The sequence below is a fragment of the Corvus hawaiiensis genome, chromosome Z (assembly GCF_020740725.1).
Source record: "Corvus hawaiiensis isolate bCorHaw1 chromosome Z, bCorHaw1.pri.cur, whole genome shotgun sequence".
Lineage (NCBI taxonomy): Eukaryota > Metazoa > Chordata > Aves > Passeriformes > Corvidae > Corvus > Corvus hawaiiensis.
The window spans coordinates 60476833-60498511 of NC_063255.1; the positions used below are offsets into that span (position 1 = coordinate 60476833).

Consider the following 21679-nt stretch of genomic DNA (forward strand, 5'->3'; position numbering starts at 1 on the left):
AAGCAGTCCTAGCAGATCTGTGTCCAGTACTCAGTCTCAGAATGAGATACTAAACAAAAAAAGTCCAAGTGTCAGCTCAATGTATTTCCTCTTGGTTTCAACTATAATTTTTCTCATATAGGGGTAAGCCATGCATTCTGCTTTAACATGCTTTAACATTTAACAAAGGATAGTCTTGATCACCACACCATAGCTTCTTCCTTCAAATCAAATTCTCTTTTGAATACCTATGTAATACTTTAATTCAGATTTTTTGTGTAAGGAAAATGTTTTTAATGAGCTATGTAACTTACCTGCTATCGCCCTCTTCCCATTGCTTTAATTGCTCTTTTAGTGCTCTGTAGTTGGTCTGTAACATCTGCAGCCTCTCTTCGTGTTTTCCATAGGCTGCTCTTAGCTCATAAGATTCTTGAGACTATAAGAAACCAGAAAAACAAAATTAGAGTTGGACAAAATGTAAGAGACTGTTACACAGCTCACATGAAACAAAAGTTCTCTTTTAACAGCTACCATGAGACTCAGAAATCTAAGCAGAAAGATCACGAATCACAGTCCTTGAGGTCAAAGTTTTTTTATTACTACTTCAGAAAATTTTGCTGATTTGGCAATTCACTTAAATATTATTTTCATGCTGCTGAAAGTTTCAAAAATTTACTACCAAACTGTCAGCTTTCATCTGGCAAATGCATTGCCCTAATACATTTAAAAATACATAGGCTGAAAAAGGATTATTGGCACTGTTTCTTTATTCAAACTACTCTTTTTTTCCCCAATGAAAAACTGATCTACGTGTTTTCAAGGGAAATACTGGCCACATGAAAAAAATCTAAATTTAAATGGCTTCAGGATTTCTTCACATATTAAGTTGTTTATGTAAGTATATATATACCTGCAACAACCAGACTTTGTCCTCTAGTAAAGCAGCAAATAAGAAATAAAAACAATTTTTACAATAGCTTTTATGTAATGAAAACCATACCAAAAAAAAAAAGTACAGAACAAAAAGCGAAATACACCTTGATTTATATTACTGGATAACATCATGTAAGCTTAAAACCAGACTTTTCTAAATGACAATACAGTGCTCTGCAAAAAAAATTAACACTAAGAAGAAGCATTTCACAGTATAAAGCAAGCCAAACTCTGGTATACACTAGTAAAGAATTCACCAGCAAAGAATTCTGCTGTAGCAAAATTTGCAATCAGAGCTTCATTCTCAGTTCAGTGGGAGCTCTGCTTTTAAAGCAACTATAGAACTAAATAAATCACAACACTTTATTTGCAAGTATTTACTGCTTATATGCAAGGAGGACTTTTCAGCATTAGTCAATAAATTAGACAGACCAATAGTCAGAGCTGCAAACAATAAAAATTGAATCCCACTATAAAAACATGGCAAGGGTTTCTAGAGAACTGCTAACTACTAAGTACCTATACTAAGCTTGGCTTATCAAATGTAGTCCAGCTTTCATGATGCACAAAGCTGAAAGATACCAGCTAAAGTTTGAAATGGTACTATATGCAAAATTCCAGAAGTTTTCTGGAAGTGACTCAGGAAACACAAAGAGAAGATTTAGGAACCGAATCAGGTCTAAAGTGACCTTACCATTAAATACTTTCCCAAAGCAGTGGTGGTAAGGTTTTTTTTGAAACAACCTCTAAACCAAATACATTTATAAATTTTGAATTGTTTAAAAAGTACTTTTGACTGTTTTTAAGTGACTCATGTATATAATAATATATACCACAATGATATTAAAAACAATCACATAAATAGCAATGTAAATCTTAGACTAAGAACATAGAGACCATTACCAAACTTTACAAGAGAAAATTTTTGTAAGAATCCAATTACAGATGTTGTGTTTTCAAAAGAAGTTCATGAAACAACTGTTCTGAGAATGGTTGATATCGCTAGCAAAAACTGGTCAAGTCTAGCAGGGTACTGGAAAATAACGTCTTCAACATACATCCTCAGAAGCTTATTAGTGTCAATGCCCTTTCAGAGATGCAACCAACTGTAGAATTTGGCCTTTCCTATTTATGAATCTACATTTTTCATTATTGCTTACCTGTTCTATTATCCATTCTGTTACAGTTATTGCCTTCCCTTATCACTTGCCCTGCTCTTGCAGAAATAGAAATTAGACAATTAACTGCCCTAATAACTCTCTCTCCATTAAATTAAGCACTTCAGGACTTTAAATATACACTGAAATTTCCATAATCTGTTAGATCTGTCTCTGTCTGACTGTATTATGTTATATTTAATAACTAAACTGTCTTATACACAGTTCTGTATATATTTACAGAAATGGGACAGAACAACCATCTCTAGCAGTGCTGGACCACCAGATTATTCTCCAGCTGTCCACTGTCATCTGTAGTACTTCCCATGAAATAATGAAAAACAGTAACACAAAGTCCAACCTGCAGGAGAAAAAACCCAACTGCCTATGAAAAAAAAGCCTTCTTTTTCCTTTTTTTTTTGGAAGGCTGCTCAGACAAGTCAAAAGATTCTAATCACTAATTCGAATTTTTGTTGAAATTGACCTTCTGTTACAGTAAAAAGAAAATTTTAAAAACTACACTCATTCAATTATTTGACTACTATTCTTAGGCTTACAATAACTGAGGCATCCAATCATTACAAAAATAGTTTCTTCCACAGTTACATGGATAAGCTGCAATATTCATCTATTTTCAGCATTTGAACACTATACATGGAACAGGACTATAGATGAAATCTGAAGTAAATGTGAGTGTGGTCTTGCTCACACAAGTATTAAGGTGGCCTTAAAGACTGATGTGCGTATTCTACAATACATGTATTAATTACCTCCAAAAATTTTAGAACCTAGAAAGGATGATAAAACTCAAAGGGAAGAGCTCCTCTTGCTTTTGAGACCTCTCCAATTAAAAGGAGGATTATCTCCCCTAGGCTACACCAGCGATCACAGCTCTAGAAGCAATACAGGAGAAGACGAATATATTTTCTTAGTTTGTATCAAATACCTACCTCTCAACAACCGAACTCCTACTCACTTCTTAAAGATCAACAGTAGATTGAAGTACTTATGCTTTGGACCATTCTAAGTAGCAGCTTGATAATTTATTTAAAACCCTAAAAATATTATATATTTTGACGTTGTCTTCTGTAAACAAGGGTGCAACCAGGCATGCTCTGTTACTTTTTTAGTATGTCTAGAAACAAAGCCAATTCTGTATAAAAACTCTGAATTTATAGGATCACCCCATTTATATTAGCAACAAAGATAGTAAGAGCCAACTTTTCTTGTTCACAAACGAGTCAGTTGAGAGAACTGAATGGGAGCTTGAGCTTTCCTGCTCCTTTGCAATACTGACTGGGGCATTTCTGTTCCTGAAAACCGCATAAATAGAGCTGTTCTTTTTTTTTTTTTTTAATTGTTACCAATTTTTCTAAAGGACTAATGTATGGAGTCACAATTTCATGTTCAAGACATGCATCATCAGTGTGTGTATTGATAGAGCAACCATTTCTCTGAGCAAGAACATTTCAAATAATCATATAGACAACACTTCGTTTGAAGAGGCAATAATGCAAGGACCAGTTTTGAAAATGTTGATCAAATCCATTTTTCTTTGTTGGAAACAATGCCTGAGAGAAGGCTATTATTAAGAAATCACAGCATAGCAATAGAAATATTCTGCCATTAACTTTATGACAGCTTAGTTCATGCTGGCAGTAGCCTCATTGAAATATGAATGTAGTGCCACAACTTATTATGTTGACCTGGGTCTCTATAGCTTATTTTCAGCCCATTAAAGCATTCTGCAAAAGAAGCCAAGTAGATGAAATTTCAAGAGAAAATGCAAGAATTTCATGTGTTCACTTTCGAGGTGAGACTTAGCCCTTAAAGACATCATGGATGTCTGTGATAGAGATCCCACATCTCTAAACATCATAAAGCTGCTCAGATTTCTAAATTACACTTTAAGATTAAATAGAACATAAGTAAAGGCAGTATGGTGAATGGCACAAATTATTATATGAGGTTATGCAGAGAGAGTTCTTTCTCTTCTGCATCTGCTTTCCTTCACTCCTCTTTCCAGAAGAAATGTCGAGCTCTTTATCATTTCGGGCAACAACAATATGCACTGACATGGGAGTTTTGCTTCCGAGGGCAGAACAGATGCAGCCCACAGTTCCAGAATAATCTGTAGCACCAGTGTCAGGCAGGGCAAGTAAGAGTAATGAACAGGAGGCCTCCCAAAGGCCAGTTCTCAGGTTTAGCTGCTGGGACATGCCTTAGATTTCTCAACAGAGAGAAAAAACACAAAAAATTAGTTTTCTATCTTCAGGAACAAGACAACCTGGAAGACTGAATTTGAAGTCTAAATAACCTTTCCTGTCCGTATACTCTACATGTGTTAAGATGATGCATTAAACTCCCCCAAGTATACAGAGGGGTGAACTGTGGCATTTGTGCTAAAATATAATTCCCATTTACAATTTTTCTAAAACTGACTTATCACTATGGTTGGTAGAGCTCCCAAATTTTTCACTTACCTAACATTTACCACAGCATATTCAATATAACCAGTTCTCCTTTAGGCTACACATACTTGAAAATATCTTCCAAATTCCATAACTGAACAAAGATAAGCAAAAAAAAAAAGAGAAGGAGGAGACGGAAGAGAGGGAGGGGAGGATGAATTTTACATGTTTGAAAAGATACGACTCAGGGCTTGCATTTTGCATTCAGAGTTGCAATTTTAAACCAATCGTTTGTTGAAAAGGTACTGTATTTATGTAGCAAAATACCAAACCAACAAAAACACAGCTACAGAAATCTGTGAAACAGGGACAAAATGAGAAATTGTAAAACATGCTCAACTAAGATTTTCTATGAAGGGGTGGAGCGAGCAGAATTTTTACTGGGTTTTTTTTAACAGCATTTATTAGACCAGCAACTAACTGAGCCATAATTTCTATGATTTCCAGGGGTCAATCTGTTTCAAGTAATTGACTTCAGCATTTTAAAGTATGGGTCTATTGTACAGAAAAAAAATTCTTTGTAGTTTCAGTGTTTGTACTTTCTGATTTACTTCATACGAACACATCAATTTCTCAAAATATATATTCTCAAACACAAACTTTGAAAATGTATTTAACAAGTATACGTTATTGATGACAGATCAATTAAGCTTCCACAGGACAGCAGGATTATTCACACAGTAAAGCAAAAACTAATGGACAGTGCTCTCTGATCCAAACACACAGTCCACAACAGTACGTGTATTTTTAATTGTTAAAATGTCTGTTTTGGTGTATCTTTATCTATGTAAGCTTAGCTATCAGGCTCTTTATTTATTTTTATTTAATGTTCACCTTTAGCTGTAGTGTCTTCTCTAAGTTTTCAATCTTCCTTTCAGCTATTTTAAGCTTCTTTAGCTCCTCTGACTCTCTAAAAGAGCTCTTTGGGGACAGAGACCTTGAACGTTTCACAGGTGGTTCCTGGAGAATAAAACAAGGACATGGTTGAACTAGTTGGAACACCGGATTATGAAAGACATGCAGAATTAAAGAAGAAGTAATTTTGAATACTAATAATGAATTATAAAAAAAAAAATCTGCACGGAATACCAGAGAAATAACAAGCAGAATTACCACAGTGCTACCACTAAAGGTTTCTCTGTGACTCGTTAATGAGAATATTCATTTACATTTACATTGTTTCTTTCAGAATAATGATGTCCCATTAGGGAAGACTAAAGGGTTATAGACTCAGAAATGCAAGAAACCTCATTACAAAGGAGGGGATAGAGGCTGGTCTAATTGCTCTATAAGGGTCCAAGGTTACACTTGATAGGACAACCAGAAACAAGAGGGAAAGGATTTTTTTCCCTTTGAAATAGTTTAACACACTGTGAAGTTGAAGGAACAATATGCTTGAGGAATATAAATACAACAGACAGTAGATCTTATACCATAATGACCATATGGTCATTAACTATAATGTGACTAACTAGAGACAAGAATATGTGTTTATATTATGTACAGCTTCATATAGCAATCTGGAGAAAGAGTATGTGAAAGTAACACTTAAACTGGGCAGCTTTCTTGTTCATTCTATGTCGTAAGTCCTTATGGCAAAGAAAGAAAGGCCTCATAAAATTAGACTTTCAGATTTTCTGAATAACTTTGGTTAAGAACAGTGAAATACTAACACACAGTTAATGCCAATAAGGTAAAATCCATTGTGCCAATACATAAAGTCAAATAAAAACTTAAGATAAATTGTGATTATTCTTGTTGCATTATGCCACTTTCACTGTGAAATAACTGATGGACAATAAAAGGAATCAAAGATGAATTCTTCTTCAATACTGCATATGTCAATACTTCCACTATTCCATTAAAATAATTTAATCTTGGAGAGTATCTTAATTAGCAGTTGGCATTTTTTTCTTTGACCACTGCCTTCCAGTATGAAATATTTACAAGACATCATATACCACAGTTTCATTTTAAATAGTACGGGTTTCCAAAAAGGAGAAAAAGAATCTATCATGAAATATCAGAAAACATTAATATCTGATATTTATATTCCTATATATGAATGTTAATATTTCCAGTGTGGTTTTGTCATTTGGTTTCAGGATTCTTTTGCCTCTGAAAGAGAAGTAAGAAAGTGATGTAAGAAAGCCCAACAAACAACCAAGAAAAATGTTTTTAAAAAAACATTGTTATAACCTCACAAAAAAAACCCAACCAAAACCAAAACCAATCCAAACAAAACAAAAAAACCCACCAAAAAACAACCACCACCACCAAAAAAACCACCCCAAACCAAACCAAAATAAAACCACCAAAACAAAACCACTAAAACAACAAAAAACCCCACCCTAAACCGAAACAACCCACCTGCACAAACCCAGAACTAACATCTGGAAAGAATTTTAGTACATTTAAAATCTGAATACCAAAAAAATATATGCATCTTCGAAGTCCCAGATTTCTTGAATAAAACGAAGAGCTTTAAAAAAACCCCCCAAACCCAAACCCCCTATTTTCTACATTTCCTAATCGTTATATGACCATATATTAGTATGATCATAAATCATTATTCTTCAAGAATTGTTTTCTATCTAAACACTATGTTTGTATAGAGAAGATCTGGAACATACATAGTTTCTCTGAAATCAGAAACAGAAGGTCAAAGCACTCTACTTGTTGCCAAAGAGAAGGACAACAAAGGAAAAGAAGTGGATCAACCAGTGCCAGACTGTTAAGAATACATAGGTAGAGAAAAGCCAAGAAGGAACAGGGGAAAGAGAAAAAAAAAAAAAGAGAAAAAGATAAAATTCATTGTCTTGCTAGTCTAGTCACAGCTGATAACATACAATGAGTACGTAAGCATTTATATACATATATATATATGTACGTATATATATATATGTATATATATATATACACACAGAGTTTATATATAGCTACCTAGGATTGTGCTAGAGCCAAGGTATGTAAAGAAACAGTGAAAACTGTTAACTGTTTATGGATATGGAAATAATTCCCTGTGACAATGGATGGGATTGGTGACATGTATTAAGAACATTCTATTGCTTTTACCTTCTTAGTGATCAGACTAAAGGTCTGTGGATAAAGGACACTGGGTCTGGGCTCCAAGTTGCACATAGGTAGTTTGAACAAAATCTTTGCTAAGGAGGCAACAAGTCCTATCCAGACAAAAGAGATTGTGTAGTAAAATACACTGTAATTGGATAGCTGAGGGCTGCTGCAAAACTCAGTTTGAAAGATGGCATCTGTAATACCCTTCTCACAAGTGCAAACTTTACTGCTCCTGATGCCACCAAATATAAACAAATAATTTTTAATTCACTCCTCAGATTCTACAGAACAATTCTGACATATCTGTATTTAATATCTTCAGAAATGTATATCATGTTTCAAAATGTAATGTTCCAAAAATTTTCTACATGTTTCGGAGTAAAAAAGCCCTCCAATTTTATCAGTGCAAAATGTTAATTCAAGTAAGTAAAGGAATTTAGATCAGAAGACTTTTCATTGAATGTTCCTAAAACATTTTTACCAAAGACTAAACCAAATAGAAATAGCAGAAAATCAGAAATAAACAGAGTCTATAATATGAAATAGATATAACACTTTGTAACAGAAAATTTAACATAAAGAAATAGCAGGTAAGTAGATGAGACACACATTAACTGGTAATGGAGGCACACAAGCAGAAAAAGAAAATATGCCTAATTCTAGACAACCTTCTCTTACCTGTCTGCACCATGAAAGACACCACGGGATGAAGCTGCAAATAGTCACATTCTTGAATTCAGCAAGTTTTGTGTTTAATAAAGTGCCAAAACAAGCCAATAAAACAAACAAACAAACAAAAAACCCAATCCAACCAACAAAAAAAATGGCAAAAAAAATAAATAACAACAACAAAAAAACAAAAGCACAAAAACCACCCACCAAACCAAACCAAAACAAAAAAACCAAAGCCCACAAACAAACAAAAACCCAACCAACCAACCAGCAAAACCCAAACCAAAGCAGGGAAGTCAGAACTGCTCCTGGAATATCTTAATAGTTGAGGACAGTGGCCAGAAATCGTAATGTTTTTATCAGTTGAAGAAACAGAAACATCATTGAGGCTGAACCCAAGACTGACCAGATACAGGTGGGGTTTTTAGGGAAGAAAAACAGCAAATTCTTGATTCGCTATGTTTCTTCAACAGAAACTTTACCAGTACTGCAAGTTAACATGCCTTTCAGTATCTTGACACTACAGACTTAGAAGAATGATATAGAACGTATATGAATAGAAGGCAATTCTAACTCCCATGCATCATACCATGGGAAAGCCTAGCTGTAAGAAAACCCCAAAACTCTACTGAATCAGCCAGCACACATATGAATGTCAGTTTAATCAGCTAACAGAAATCATCTAAAGCTCAAAAAGGTACAAAGTGTAAGTTTCTAAAAGAGCTCTAGGAAGGTCAAGCAACTGACTCCTATCAGACGCAACAGCTATACCACTTTTCACAGAGACTGAACTTATGAAGGTTACAGTTGCCTGTAACACTTAACAGTATCACAGTATCAAGGTAAAAGACGTTACATGCATATTTAACAAAGCTTTTAACCAGCTCTTGCAGAATAAGTTGCTTCTGTTACTGTGTATGACTGCAGGCAAGGCGGATTTCTACATTTCACAAAGAAACCAACACAAGGCTATAGAGGCATACATGCTGTTGCATATATACAAACACAGCTGGAAGCATCTAGTCATGTGGCCATACCTCCCGATTTATCACAGTAGCGCCAAGTTTCTGATTTGTACCAGGCTCTTCTTTTTAACACCTCTCCACCTATTCCTTCTTTCAACACCTTCAAAATCTTTTCAGAGCAGTAAGTCATCAAAGCAGTGCAATTCCGATCAGAAGTGATTCCATGCTTATTTGTTCTTTGTATCCTGGGAATGTACATAAGGGGGAATGAAGGGGCAGCACAACAGTCTTTGTAAAGTCAAAAGGATCATCTTTTTAAAACAAAGACTGAATATCCAACATATTTTTTCTGTCAAATCATGTGCTAATAACTTCTGTCAGAAATAATTTTGTGATAAAAGGCTGAACAATGAGTTAACGAGAAGATATTTCATTGAAAGGGAAAAAGGGTAAAGTGTAAAGTACTACCGCAGCAGTACCACCTTTCTATTTTAGAAAATCCAGAGTATTTCCAAAATTTCACTTACTGTGTTGCCTAAATACAAAGGATTTGTAGCTCATCAGTTGAGTTCCCAAAATTTTTAATAGAGACTTGTGTGCACTTGTGAAAAAGTGGACATATCAAACAACCTTGACTATTGAAAGAACATGATTCAGATCTACATACCAAAACAGGAAGAGATTTTCTACAATAGGCTTAAAAATTTGTATTCAGTTTTAATCAAGGAGGTGTAATTGCTTTATTTTGACACAGTTCACGACAAACACAGCAGACTCATTTACTTTCCCCTGAGGAAATAGAAAATAACACTGTGGAGGGCTAACCTTGGCAAAGGGTCAAACACCCACTCAACTGCTCTCACTTTCCTTCCTCACTAGGACAGAGGGAGAAAACAGGATGATAAAGCTTGTGGGTTTACCACTCAACATCATGGGCTGAATCGACTTGAAGAAAATCAATTTAAGTTACTGCCACGTAAAATATATTTAAGTAATAAGAAATAAGGAAAAAAAAATTAATCAACACCTTCTTCCCTACCCAGAAGGAGCTCCCAGCTTCCCAGGCACAACTTCACTCCATCACTCCTGACTTTTTTACCACCTTCTGAGCCATGCAGGTGGAAGGTTTACAATCAATCCATAACAGTTCCTATTGGGCCATTCTTTCCTCCTCACACTTTTCCCTGCTCCAGCACTGGGCCTCTCCACAGGCTGGAGTCCTTCAGGATAAACCTATTCCACAGCTTGTCTTTCATGGACCACAGTTCACGTAAGAGAGGAACCTGTTCCAGCATCAACTCCCCTCCATGTGGCTTCCACGAGTGAATATCCATCTGCTCTGGGCCCCTCCACAAGCTGTAATATTGACATCTGCTCCACAGTGATCCTCTCCATAGGCTGCAGGGAAATACCTGTTCCAGCATGTGAAAAAACCCCTCCCTCTCCTCCTTCCTGACCTTGGTGTTTGCCAGGCTGTTTCTCACCTTCTGTTCTTCACTCTGCACTCCTTGTGTAGCATTTTGGTTTTTCTTAAGCACATTGTCACAGAAATGCCACAACATGCTCCTGAACAAATGTTCTAAAGTATGTTTTTTCCCAAAACTAGCACCCAGTGCAGGACATTAAGAAAGAACAAGCCATATATTTTTCAAAGAAAACATTATGAGATGCCATATGTGGATAAACTAGAAAGTTTCTAAGGAAGCAGACATGATGTTCTACCCTTGTACATTACTTATACCATTCAGAATCATGTTCACCTTTGCAAACTTGTTAAGGAGATCTCTTCCAAGATTCCCATACTCTATACAATCACAATAAAAACAGATGAGGAAGAGTCTGAACACACTGAAAAGCATCATGATTACAGCTAATTTAATAGATCCATTTAAATCACAGAATTATTTACAGATGTCATTCATTTTACTATAGCTTATAGCTGTTACTGTTATTTAATGCCTAAATTAAACAGTGAGAAACAATGAAAGAGGCAATCCAGCACTATACAAAGTTGAATGTATAAACCTCAAAGGACATTGTCATTCTTCCTCAAAAAAATACTATATCCCCCTCTAAAAATCAAGATTTTTTTTTTAAAAAAATCTTTTTCACTTAAAAAATCATAATAACCATTTATAGTTCTCTCATTTTCCTTACAGTGAAAGATGGTCATTCTGATAAACACCACAAAATATCTGATAAATATTCATATTAGCAAACCTACAAAGAATTTATCCTTCAAATAGTTCATTTAATTAGGAATCCCTTATTCAGTATTTAATAAGGTAAAAATCTTCTACTCCCAACAGCTATTTTAACAAGTCTTTGGCAGATAACACAGGAACTATTCAAACAACCTTCCAGAATTATAAGCAGCGTCAACAGATATTAAAATTATTATCTGGACCCTTGAGCAAAAACGTTTGGCTTCACCAGCCTGACTTAGACACAAATACACCAGACAATAAAACTACCCTACCTCATGCTTTCTTCCAGTCCTTAGATTGTTGCTTTCCAGAGTAGCTGTAGTGTACAAATTATGCTCTGCTAGGTTAAGACCTGCTTTTTTCAATTTTTTCTATAAAAGTTCAATTTCATATGATTGCACTGTAATACAGCACTCTAGTTCACTTAAAAAAAGGCTGTTGAAATATATAGAAAATGGCAGCACAGTTATATCATATTGGTAACAAAAAATCAAAACCATAACACACCATTTACATAAAACTGCCCAGAGAAACATATTAGCAATATTACAGAAACATGTAAAAGCTGCAAATAATTCTGCTTTCAAAAATGACTCATTAATCCATAATCAAAACCAGATCTCAAAATATAAAGTAAACATTTTCAGACCACTACCATATCTTCCAAATCCAAATTTGCGTTCTTAAAAATGGTTGTTTTATACAGATGTTTCTTCTGCAGCAACTTATTCTACTTATTCGATGGTATTTTGTATGTCACATGCTATCAAGCTTTCTTGACAAAGTATTGCACCTTCTGGACTTGTTTCTGGTGAAACTTCAAGTTGTAAGTATCACTGGTCTAACAAAAAACCTTTAACTGCATATTCTGTAAATAAACATACATTCTGTAAATAAACTTATTGTTAGTTAAGAACTGCCTCAGAAAAGAACTTTTTTGACGTAAATCTACAACTTGTCCCCATTACATCCTTAAACTCAGCACAAGTGTTGTGGTCAAACTGAAGAGACTTATAGAAAAAATAGATTCTAGGTCACAGTGTTACTCAAGCTTGGTACTCTATTTTGTTAAATTGTTAAATTCCAGGACCTTTCCTAGCTATCAATCCATGTGCAGCAATTCCTTGGCACAATACAATGCTCCTGCACACCGATCAATTTGGCCTAGTTACCAAACCTGTTCAGACAGGACACATTTCACTGGCAGCAGCTACTCTAAGTTATATCCCTGATATCCAGTAGCAGACTTGTGTGCACACGACCAAGAGTGGTAAAGTTACCATGGCTTGATGACTGACTCCTTGTCAGCTTAGTTTTCATTACCTGGCTGTGATGACACTCTACTCCATTACAAGTACTGGGCAAAACTTCCTTTGCTTAGCGTAAGCAGCAGCAATATGCCTGTTGTGCCACCTTATGGCAATCACAAAGTGAAATGCTCTACCTCAAACCTCCTCCACAGTGCCTTAAGGCTGGGGACACACATTCATCTTCAAACAGCTGTGCCAAAGATGGTAAAATTCCCACATTTTAATACTGCATCCAGGCAGCTAGAGGTTAGCACCTCAGTGCCACTGCTGGAGAAGGAACGATGAAAAACACCTCCCTGATTGATTGCATAACTAAAAGGGCTGGTTAGTTTAAAAAGTCAATGGAAGTGGCTTGAGCTGACCTGGTACTACACTGATGAGAGGAAACTCATGGAACTCTATTGCCAGTGGTGTTCTGACAGCAATGACAAGCAGCTGGCAAGCAGTAAAGTCTTCAACCAACAAACTTCATCCAGAAGACACACTCTTAAGACTAACTACAAGTTTTGTTTTACCCCTTATTAACAAGGTCCTGGCAACAGCACTTGCTTGCAACTGTTTGAGCATATTCTTAAGACCAATACTTATTTCAATAGAGAAGATAAAATTAGGTATAATTATCCCTTGGTACTACCATCTCAAATACTGGTATTCCCCATGTAAAACAAGTCAGGTATACTGACAAAAATCAGAAAAAGCAGTGTAAAAAAAAAGGTTAAGTAAATAAATCTCCAAATTCATGCCAATCAAGAAATGAGGTGGTCGAAAGTTGATTAAAATTGATCAAGCAAACACCTTAGTAAGCTTACTATTTTTTAGAAACAGACTAATGGGTGTAGCCATTTTATTTCTATGCAGTACAGGATGCTTTTCATAAAGCCTAATATAAACTCACAATTTCAACAAATAAATACAAATTAAGGATATTGAGCACTTGTTTTAGAAAAACCACAGCTCTTCTCATAAAGTAAGTGTAAGAAATTTGTCAGAGAGTAGAAGTTGCCCATGCTTTTGTTGACTATAAATTCCGTTCCTCATTTGCATAGTTTAGGCCATATGTAGTTGCAAACAGACATCATTACTACCTATGATCAGTAAAAGGCCTGTTTATAAACATTCGCTTATTAACACACAGGGAAAAAAAAACCAGGAAAATGAGGAGTAGACAAGCCATGAATTCAAAAGAATGCTTTAAAGAAAGCTGGACCACATGTTTGTTTGAACAAAACCTGAGCACTATTTAAGAAGGAAAAAAATCCAGCAAAACCTAGAAGACAGAAATAGTGTCAGCAGATAAGGGATATGTAGCTACACTTAAGCTGTGGAACTGATTTTATTACTTGAACTTTATTCTTTCTTTTTACAAATGAGAAATACACCTATGTCTTGGGGTGACTTTATGATGTGTATCCCATATCGCTGCCTATGCCAAGGAATTAATTTTGTGCCTTTCTATGCCTTTAAACTGAGCCTGAGAGGGGGGAGGAAAACTTGAGCAAAACTTTTTCAAAGCAGTTTGCAGCTTGTTCAAGGTCACACAGAGACAGAGATTTTTTTTTCAGCTGCAGCAGGGGAGCGAGGAAGCACCCGGCTTGCTGCTTTCCAGTCAGTTTCTGGCCAGTTGTTCAGTTTCTTTTTCTCCAGAGAGAGACTGAGAGTTGGACTTTTTTTTCCTTCCCTGGAATTCCGGATTTTCTCCTTTTCTACTGGACTGCTTCAATATCAGAACACATTGGGAGGACTTTCCACCGAGCGCAGAGGGCCTGGCCCTGGCCCAAGCCCCAGCTCCGAGGAGACCAAAGGAGGACTCTAACACTTTCCCAGGTTTTTTCTCCACAGCGAGAGATTTTTATTATTTAGCATTATTTTCCTTTTCCCATGTGTTTGTTAAATAAATAGTTTTTATCTCCTTCACTTTCCCTCAAGGAAAATTTATTTTTTTCCCAAACCTGGTGGGGGGGGGAGGGGTGGTTGTGCCTTCTCTCAGAGGATATATTTCTAAATTTGACCAAACCAGAAAAACCTATGAACTTGACACACACATCTTCCTCAGTTGCATGTAAAAAAAGAGCTCCATGTGGAACATAAGCTTTACAATTATATTAGTAATTCAAAAAAGAGTCAACAATTCCAATCTGTTACAACAATTTAAATTCACATTACTGTTACTTTAAAGAGTAACACCTGTTAAGTGCTCATAGAATCATTTAGGTTGAAAAGGACCTTCAATATCCTCAAGTCCAACCGCTGCTGCTGACTTTTAACCCATAAGAATTACAGAATTTTCACTAATGATTAACTTCTTATTGTACTTTTTTTTCTTTAAAAAATGAAATGCCGAGTGCCTTAAAACATAACTCCATGTAAGAGTCACAGACTACATCAAAACCTTGCTCCTCTATGCTGTGCAAGTTCTACTATTGACTTCAATAGGACCAATACATAAACAGTATTATTCTTAATTTCTTTTGAGGTTATTTTCCTACTCTTTTCTTCTTCCAAAAGAGATCCCTAGAAATCACCATGCTGTGATACTTATTTCAAATAAAATACCGTAAAGGCGCAGTTTCTAATAAAACCCTTACAACAGTCTCTGCGCAAATGGCTATACAGACATATTTCTTGGAAAACTAAATCCAACAAATCCAGTCTTAGATCTTAACGTACATCTCCAAAATGCTTATGCTTTTACCACAAAATATTCAATAAACTGTTACCAAAACATACTTACCTATAGAATTGGGGTCTACAATATCCTCAAAACCTGCTCAATTTTTTTAAGCATACCTGTCAAATTTCTTCATTTTCAGAAATTCTAAGAACCCAGATGTAACCTGATGAGATCAATTTAAAAACGAAAGTTTTGCTTATCAATGGACTCCAGTTTAAAAGGAGTTGGGTATAATTTTCCATTAAACTTAACATATCCTTGAATAACTGAGAAATATTCTTTTAATTTTCCTAGCCTAAAGACTTTGTTTATTCAAATATCAAGAGAATGTTAAACTTTTTTTTTTTATACATTAAAGCAGACCTTCCCAAGACAGAAGGCTGGGTGAAATTTCTCTCTCTGGTCTTTTGTTTCATATCCATGTCAATTTAACTTTATACTTCCAGACTTTTGTGCTCCAGGTATCTTTGGTTAAGAGCAAAAAGAATTACTAAACCCAAATTATTTAGTAAAAAGATTTGGTTACTATGAGAACAACCAATTTTTCTGTATAAAAAAATGACTCCATGAACAAGACAGAGTTTCAAGATCTACACATGAAAAAAGAACAACATTTTTACAAAGGCATGTAGTGACAGGACAAGGGACAATGACTTCAAACTGAAAGACGGGAGATTTGTACCAGATATTATGATGAAATCCTTTACTGTGAGGGTGGTGACACATTGGAACAGGTTGCCCAGAGAAGCTGTGGATGCCCCACCCCTGGAAGTGCTCAAGGCCAGGTTGGATGGGACTTTGAGCAACCCAGTTTAGTGGGAGGTATCCCTGCCCATGGCCACGGTGAAACTAGATGATCTTTAGGTTCCTTCCAAGACAGGCCATTCTATGATTCTGTGAAATGCAATTCCATCAGTTCCTCAAAGAGAAATGTGACCTTGGCTTTTCACTTTCTAACTTTACATCTAAACTCTAATTTGTAACCTAAGAACTATGGGAAGTATTACAAATAGTAAGGCCAAAAAGGCAAATAATTTGGACTATAATGGAACTCTGATTTAAAAATCCTAACACTATCAGGAAAAAAAAGCAGAATACTGAGTTTCAAAACTACATAAATCATTCAACATTCAAGGCCTGTATGAAGGATGGAGTCCAGTTTCATAGTAAAGATCAAAAATCTACAATCCAGAAAACTGCAATCTGAGAGGCAGAAAATCGCAATCTAAGAGGTTCTTCAACAGCTTCTGCCTCAGAATGATCATTTAAATTTTTCGTTTTATGAATTGAAACAGTAACTCACAGAGTAACTCACCAGGGAATTCTATAAAGGTTCACTTCCTAAAGTCTATTCTGTATCCTATGTCTAAAACTAAAATTTCTATGAGACAATCGTTTCAGTGTACACACAATGGTGACCCTCTTCACAGTCTATCCATCTACATGCTGAGTGCAGCAAATGAAAACTTTTCTCTCAGGTTCAAGCATCTTAAGAGTCCAACTGTATTACAAGGTCTAGATTAACAGAGTAATGGTTTCCTCTTTCACACAGCAAAATCAGTTTACATCACGTTATTTTACGAAAGATCACGTGTCTATTGTGATACTGAAACTTCTCTTACAGGCAAAATATATATTCCAAATAAATGTCAGAATTTTAGTTTATGTTATAAACAACAAATATAATCAAGAAAATATGTATTTCTATCAAGTAGATATCTCACTACTCTTACATGTCTTTTCACAGTGAGACTCAGCTGATGGTTTTCTGGATGCATTAATCAAGCTGAAGCATAAGCACCACCTTTGCCACAAACATGTAGTATATAGGGAACCATCCACTGTACTTAGAGAAGGGAATCCAATACCACTCTTGTCACCTATCAAAAGCAGTACAAACAACATGGAAAAAAATACAGCTATGCTCCATCATATTTCTATTCTGCATGAGTTTTCTGAACTGGCAAATGAGAGCAGGTACCAAAGGAATGGATATCTAAGAGCTTCAGGACTAATTACACAGCCTAACATGTTCTTCTGTTCCTTACGGGTGCATGTGCTCAGCTTTCTTAGCAGAAAGCGGTGCTAACACCAACTGCACTGTACCAACACTATGGGCTAGGAGAGAACAAGAAGAGCCTCAACAGTCTTTCTGTGAGTTAGATGCAAGCTCAACTCTGCTGCAAACTGGTCAGGAGGCACACTGTGGCTTTAGTAAAAACTAAAGGCTCAGCAACAGAGCAAAGTTTAGACATACAGCTCAGACCAGGGAACAGGTATATAGGATTACCAGAATACCTGAATTAGGAAAATAGTAATTTTGACCTGTGGCACCCAACTAGACTATGACCCATACCTCAAAGTTTCCTTCAGTCAAAACTCCTGGAATCCAGTGCCATATGCCAAGCAAAGCCATGATGAATGAACTGTTGAGAAGGAGTTTCCTCTTATTCTGTTATTCAGTTAAAAAGCTGCCCAGCGAAGTCACAGGCAGTGCTCACTACAGCATCCTTTGCAAACTCCTTTCTGCAGCTTGGGCATCCTATTACAGCCTCATGACTATTCACTGCAAATACATCTAAGATGGGCAACAAGTCTTGAAAAGCAACTTACTCAGACTGGACCTTGATCTCATATGTCCCCTTGAGCTGCCAAAATGTGCTACAAGTCAGACAAAGAGTTTACACCATCCATTCACCCTCAAAAAACACTTATATTTGTCATCCTCCAAAATTCACGTGATTTATATCATATAAAAAGAACACTCTGATCATCTAAGATCAGAAGAACAGGGAGGTGAAAAAAGGATGCAATTCCTTTCTGAAGGCCATGTGGCCACTACACCAGAAAGATTTCCCAAACCCGGTATGAATGATTTATTTTATTCATCAGGAAGACTAGACCTCCTGGTATACAATTAATGCCCCAAATTATCAGGAAAAATATGCAATTACAAGATAAGAAAACCATTTTGTAGTCTGAAAACGCATTTAGAAGAATAATCACTGAAAGCATAAAGACAAGGCTGGATTTCATTAAGCCTTTTTGTCAAACTGGCCACTCATTTCCTCATGCATTTGTTGAACTGGCAACTTTTTAGCAGCAAGTACACAATAAAACTGGGTATTTTTCCATAAAACTGATCACAGCACAGCAAGCAAAAGTTTAAAACATCAGTATTATTTTCTTTAATACATTATAATTAGTAGACATTAAAAACAGACTGCAACACCATAGAAGCCCAAGTAAACATTGATTAAAATATCTTTATACTATTGGAACAAAGCTTTACAACTGTGGTTTAGAAGTTTCTAGTAAGTATTATGGCTTTTTCTTCTTATTTTTTCTTAAGAACTCTTACAGCATTTCCTCTGGCATCTTAATTTTTAAAAAGCTTATTAACTGATTACCAGGTGATTTAACTAGACCAAATACACCAAATGACGACAGTCTTTCTTCAAAGATTTTAAACTATTTTAAGATATAGATAGATAGACAGATAGATAGAGAGATATAGATATCTCTCCATATTGGAAGTTACCAGGTAAGTTTAAAAAAGCACATTTTTCTGAGTTTTTACTGAGTCTCAGCACTAGAAAGATAAAAATATAAACCTTTGTATGATGGTGAGGCTGCTCCAAAAAAGTAACTTTGCTGTCTACTGAACTATTACACTATTATCACAAGTAAAAATCAAACCTGTGCACTAATGGTGTAAACTAGGGACTGTGCTTGTTATGCATTATCATCTCTGTACATTAGAACCTCAATCATACTCAAACAAATTCACTAAAGTGTGGTTTTCAATCTGCTAACTATGCATTCCATAATAGCCTGTAATTATTAAAAACTGACAAGAAAGCTACGCCACCTGTGTTTATGTGAAGCCAGGTAATGAAAAAAACAACAACGCTGTCATCACCTCTCAATTCCTGATTGCATTATCAAAACTGTAGCCGAGTTTGGCATCTGGGTGTGACCTTGTTAACTGCTAGGGTAATTAAATTTATTCTACTGGGAAAAGGGATGATAAATTATTAGCAAGAAGATTTTGTTCACATTTTATTAAATTGGCCTGTCAAAGGGTCGGCCAAATTATCAAGGGCCTCATTTATTGGAGGCCAGCCATATTGCCACATCTGTTACAATTATTTATAATTTCAGCAGTTGAAAACCAACTGAGTTCGGCATCCGCCATGTAAAGTAATTTACAAATTATCTGATGAGGGAGTGTTTTAGCTTCTCCCTCATTTCTAGCCAGCAGAAAGCCGCGCTGTAATTACAGAACACGATTAGGTTCTTTGGGGAACTTATCTTGCACTCATAGCCATAGTAAGATGCAGCAAGAACATATGGAGGAGCTTGTGCTTCTACTCCCTGAAGCTCATGACCCGCCTGCCGCTGAGCCCTTGAGTTGAATTTGAATGAGAGTGCCATGGCTAATGTTCTACACATGCACCATTTATGCCACAAAACAAATCGGATCACTGTTAATTATGAAGCAGCTATAATCAGGCCTTCACATCTGTGTAATGTGAAGCGCAGTAGGCTGTATTCCAATAATGTATGACTACCTTTGGGTCGCAAATTGCGAGCCATATTGCCTCAGTAGTAGTTACTGAATTCAAAGTAAGTCCTTTGATAAAAGCCCATCACAAAGATATTTTTATCCATTTTTTTTTAAACACAAGCCTTTCTTTATCAGCTATTGACCAGAACAGTTAAAGCATATGGCATAAGTTCATTAATGAACAGTAGCACACAGCACTCTAATTTAATGAAACCACTTGAGCCATAAAAATCAGATTTAGTTAATTCCCCCCTTCCCTATTTTTTTCTTTTCTACATCTAGCCTATACCCTGGACTCCAACATAATGTCATGGGTGATCTTGCTGTAAAATATAATTATTTTCTCGTACATTTATAAACAGATTTTATATTTCAAGAGCCTGTGCATTTTGCAACGTGGAATGAGGGGTATATGGGGTGTGTGGGGATGAATGAAAAGAAATTTGAAAATTGGAAAGAAATGTCCAAGTAGTTTCCTCTTCATAACCCAAAACTTAACCTGATAACAATTAATAGTCCATGTATCATTTCTATTCTAAAAATTATTGTCTGGCAGCTGTCTTTTAACAAAAAAAATATTCTTTATTCAGTGAAAAATCTTTCTGTGAGAAAGCAGCTAAACAAGCAGCACCCAGATGGCAAACCAGCTACAGTTTAATTAATCCACTAAAAGCCATTCAGTTTTCAGTAAGGGTAATGTAATTTTGAATAATTGTAGAGAAAAAAAAATCACTAAACGTTCTTAAGTTTTATTATAGCAGCATGAATAGTGCCACTATAGAGTAGTTAAAGTTGAGTTGCTCTTTGCATTATAAACCTCACATTTTCAGTATCTTGGTCCTTTTTGATTCTTGTACATTGAAAATAGATATATGGAATGTCAAACTAAACTAAATGAAACTATTCTTCAAATCTGCTTCTTTTTTTTCTTTCTATATTTTTAGCACTGTGGAACAGGATGTAGATTACTTTTCAAAACTTACACTACTCCCTAAGGTACGTTGCATTTCTTTCCTTCTTTAAAAGGAATTTCAAAAGCTGCACAAAACCACTGTTCCTTGTTTTACAGGCACCACATGCCTGCATCCTGGCACACATACAACATTGCAGGTGAAATTCCAAACTGTCATAGTAAAACAAACCCAGATATAACTGAAATTGCATTTTATGGTGATCAAGTGCGAGTGTACTGCGATCCCAACAGCAACAATGACTTCACAGACTTCATTAGACAAGTTATAGTGCCACACAGCTTTTCTGAGGCCAAGAATCACTCAGTGCACAGTCCTTATATGTGCATTACCTCAGCATGTGTGCAGCTCAAAGACTTTAGAGACTTTTTGAAAAATAATAATACTTTAAAAAATACCTGTATTTTCTCCTTTGCATCTTGTTTAAAAACATGTATACAAAACATTGTAAATACAGTTGCACAACACATTAGTGTAAGAAAACATGTCTGGAAAGTAACAAATTATTACTGTTTCTCTGACTGAGACACAACCTGACACAGACTTGTAGTAGTTTTTTTAAAAGTATTTAGCTATAAGCTACCATAATTAATTTGATATTAAAAATATAACAAAAATTTAAATTACCTCATTAATATTGAAGATCCCATGTGATGCACATGTAAAGTTAAAATTATACTTACCTATGTGTTTCAAAC

General features: G+C 35.6%; 1 protein-coding gene across 1 annotated transcript in view; it reads right to left on the minus strand.

Moving 5' to 3' along the window:
• The window catches only part of CNTLN (centlein), a 189935-nt gene that overhangs the window by 96879 nt on the left and 71377 nt on the right, over positions 1-21679 (minus strand). The window contains 5 exon segments of the mRNA XM_048292410.1: positions 294-415; positions 5375-5697; positions 8294-8344; positions 9325-9497; positions 15557-15603. Coding sequence (XP_048148367.1) covers positions 294-415; positions 5375-5697; positions 8294-8344; positions 9325-9497; positions 15557-15603 — 716 coding nt within the window.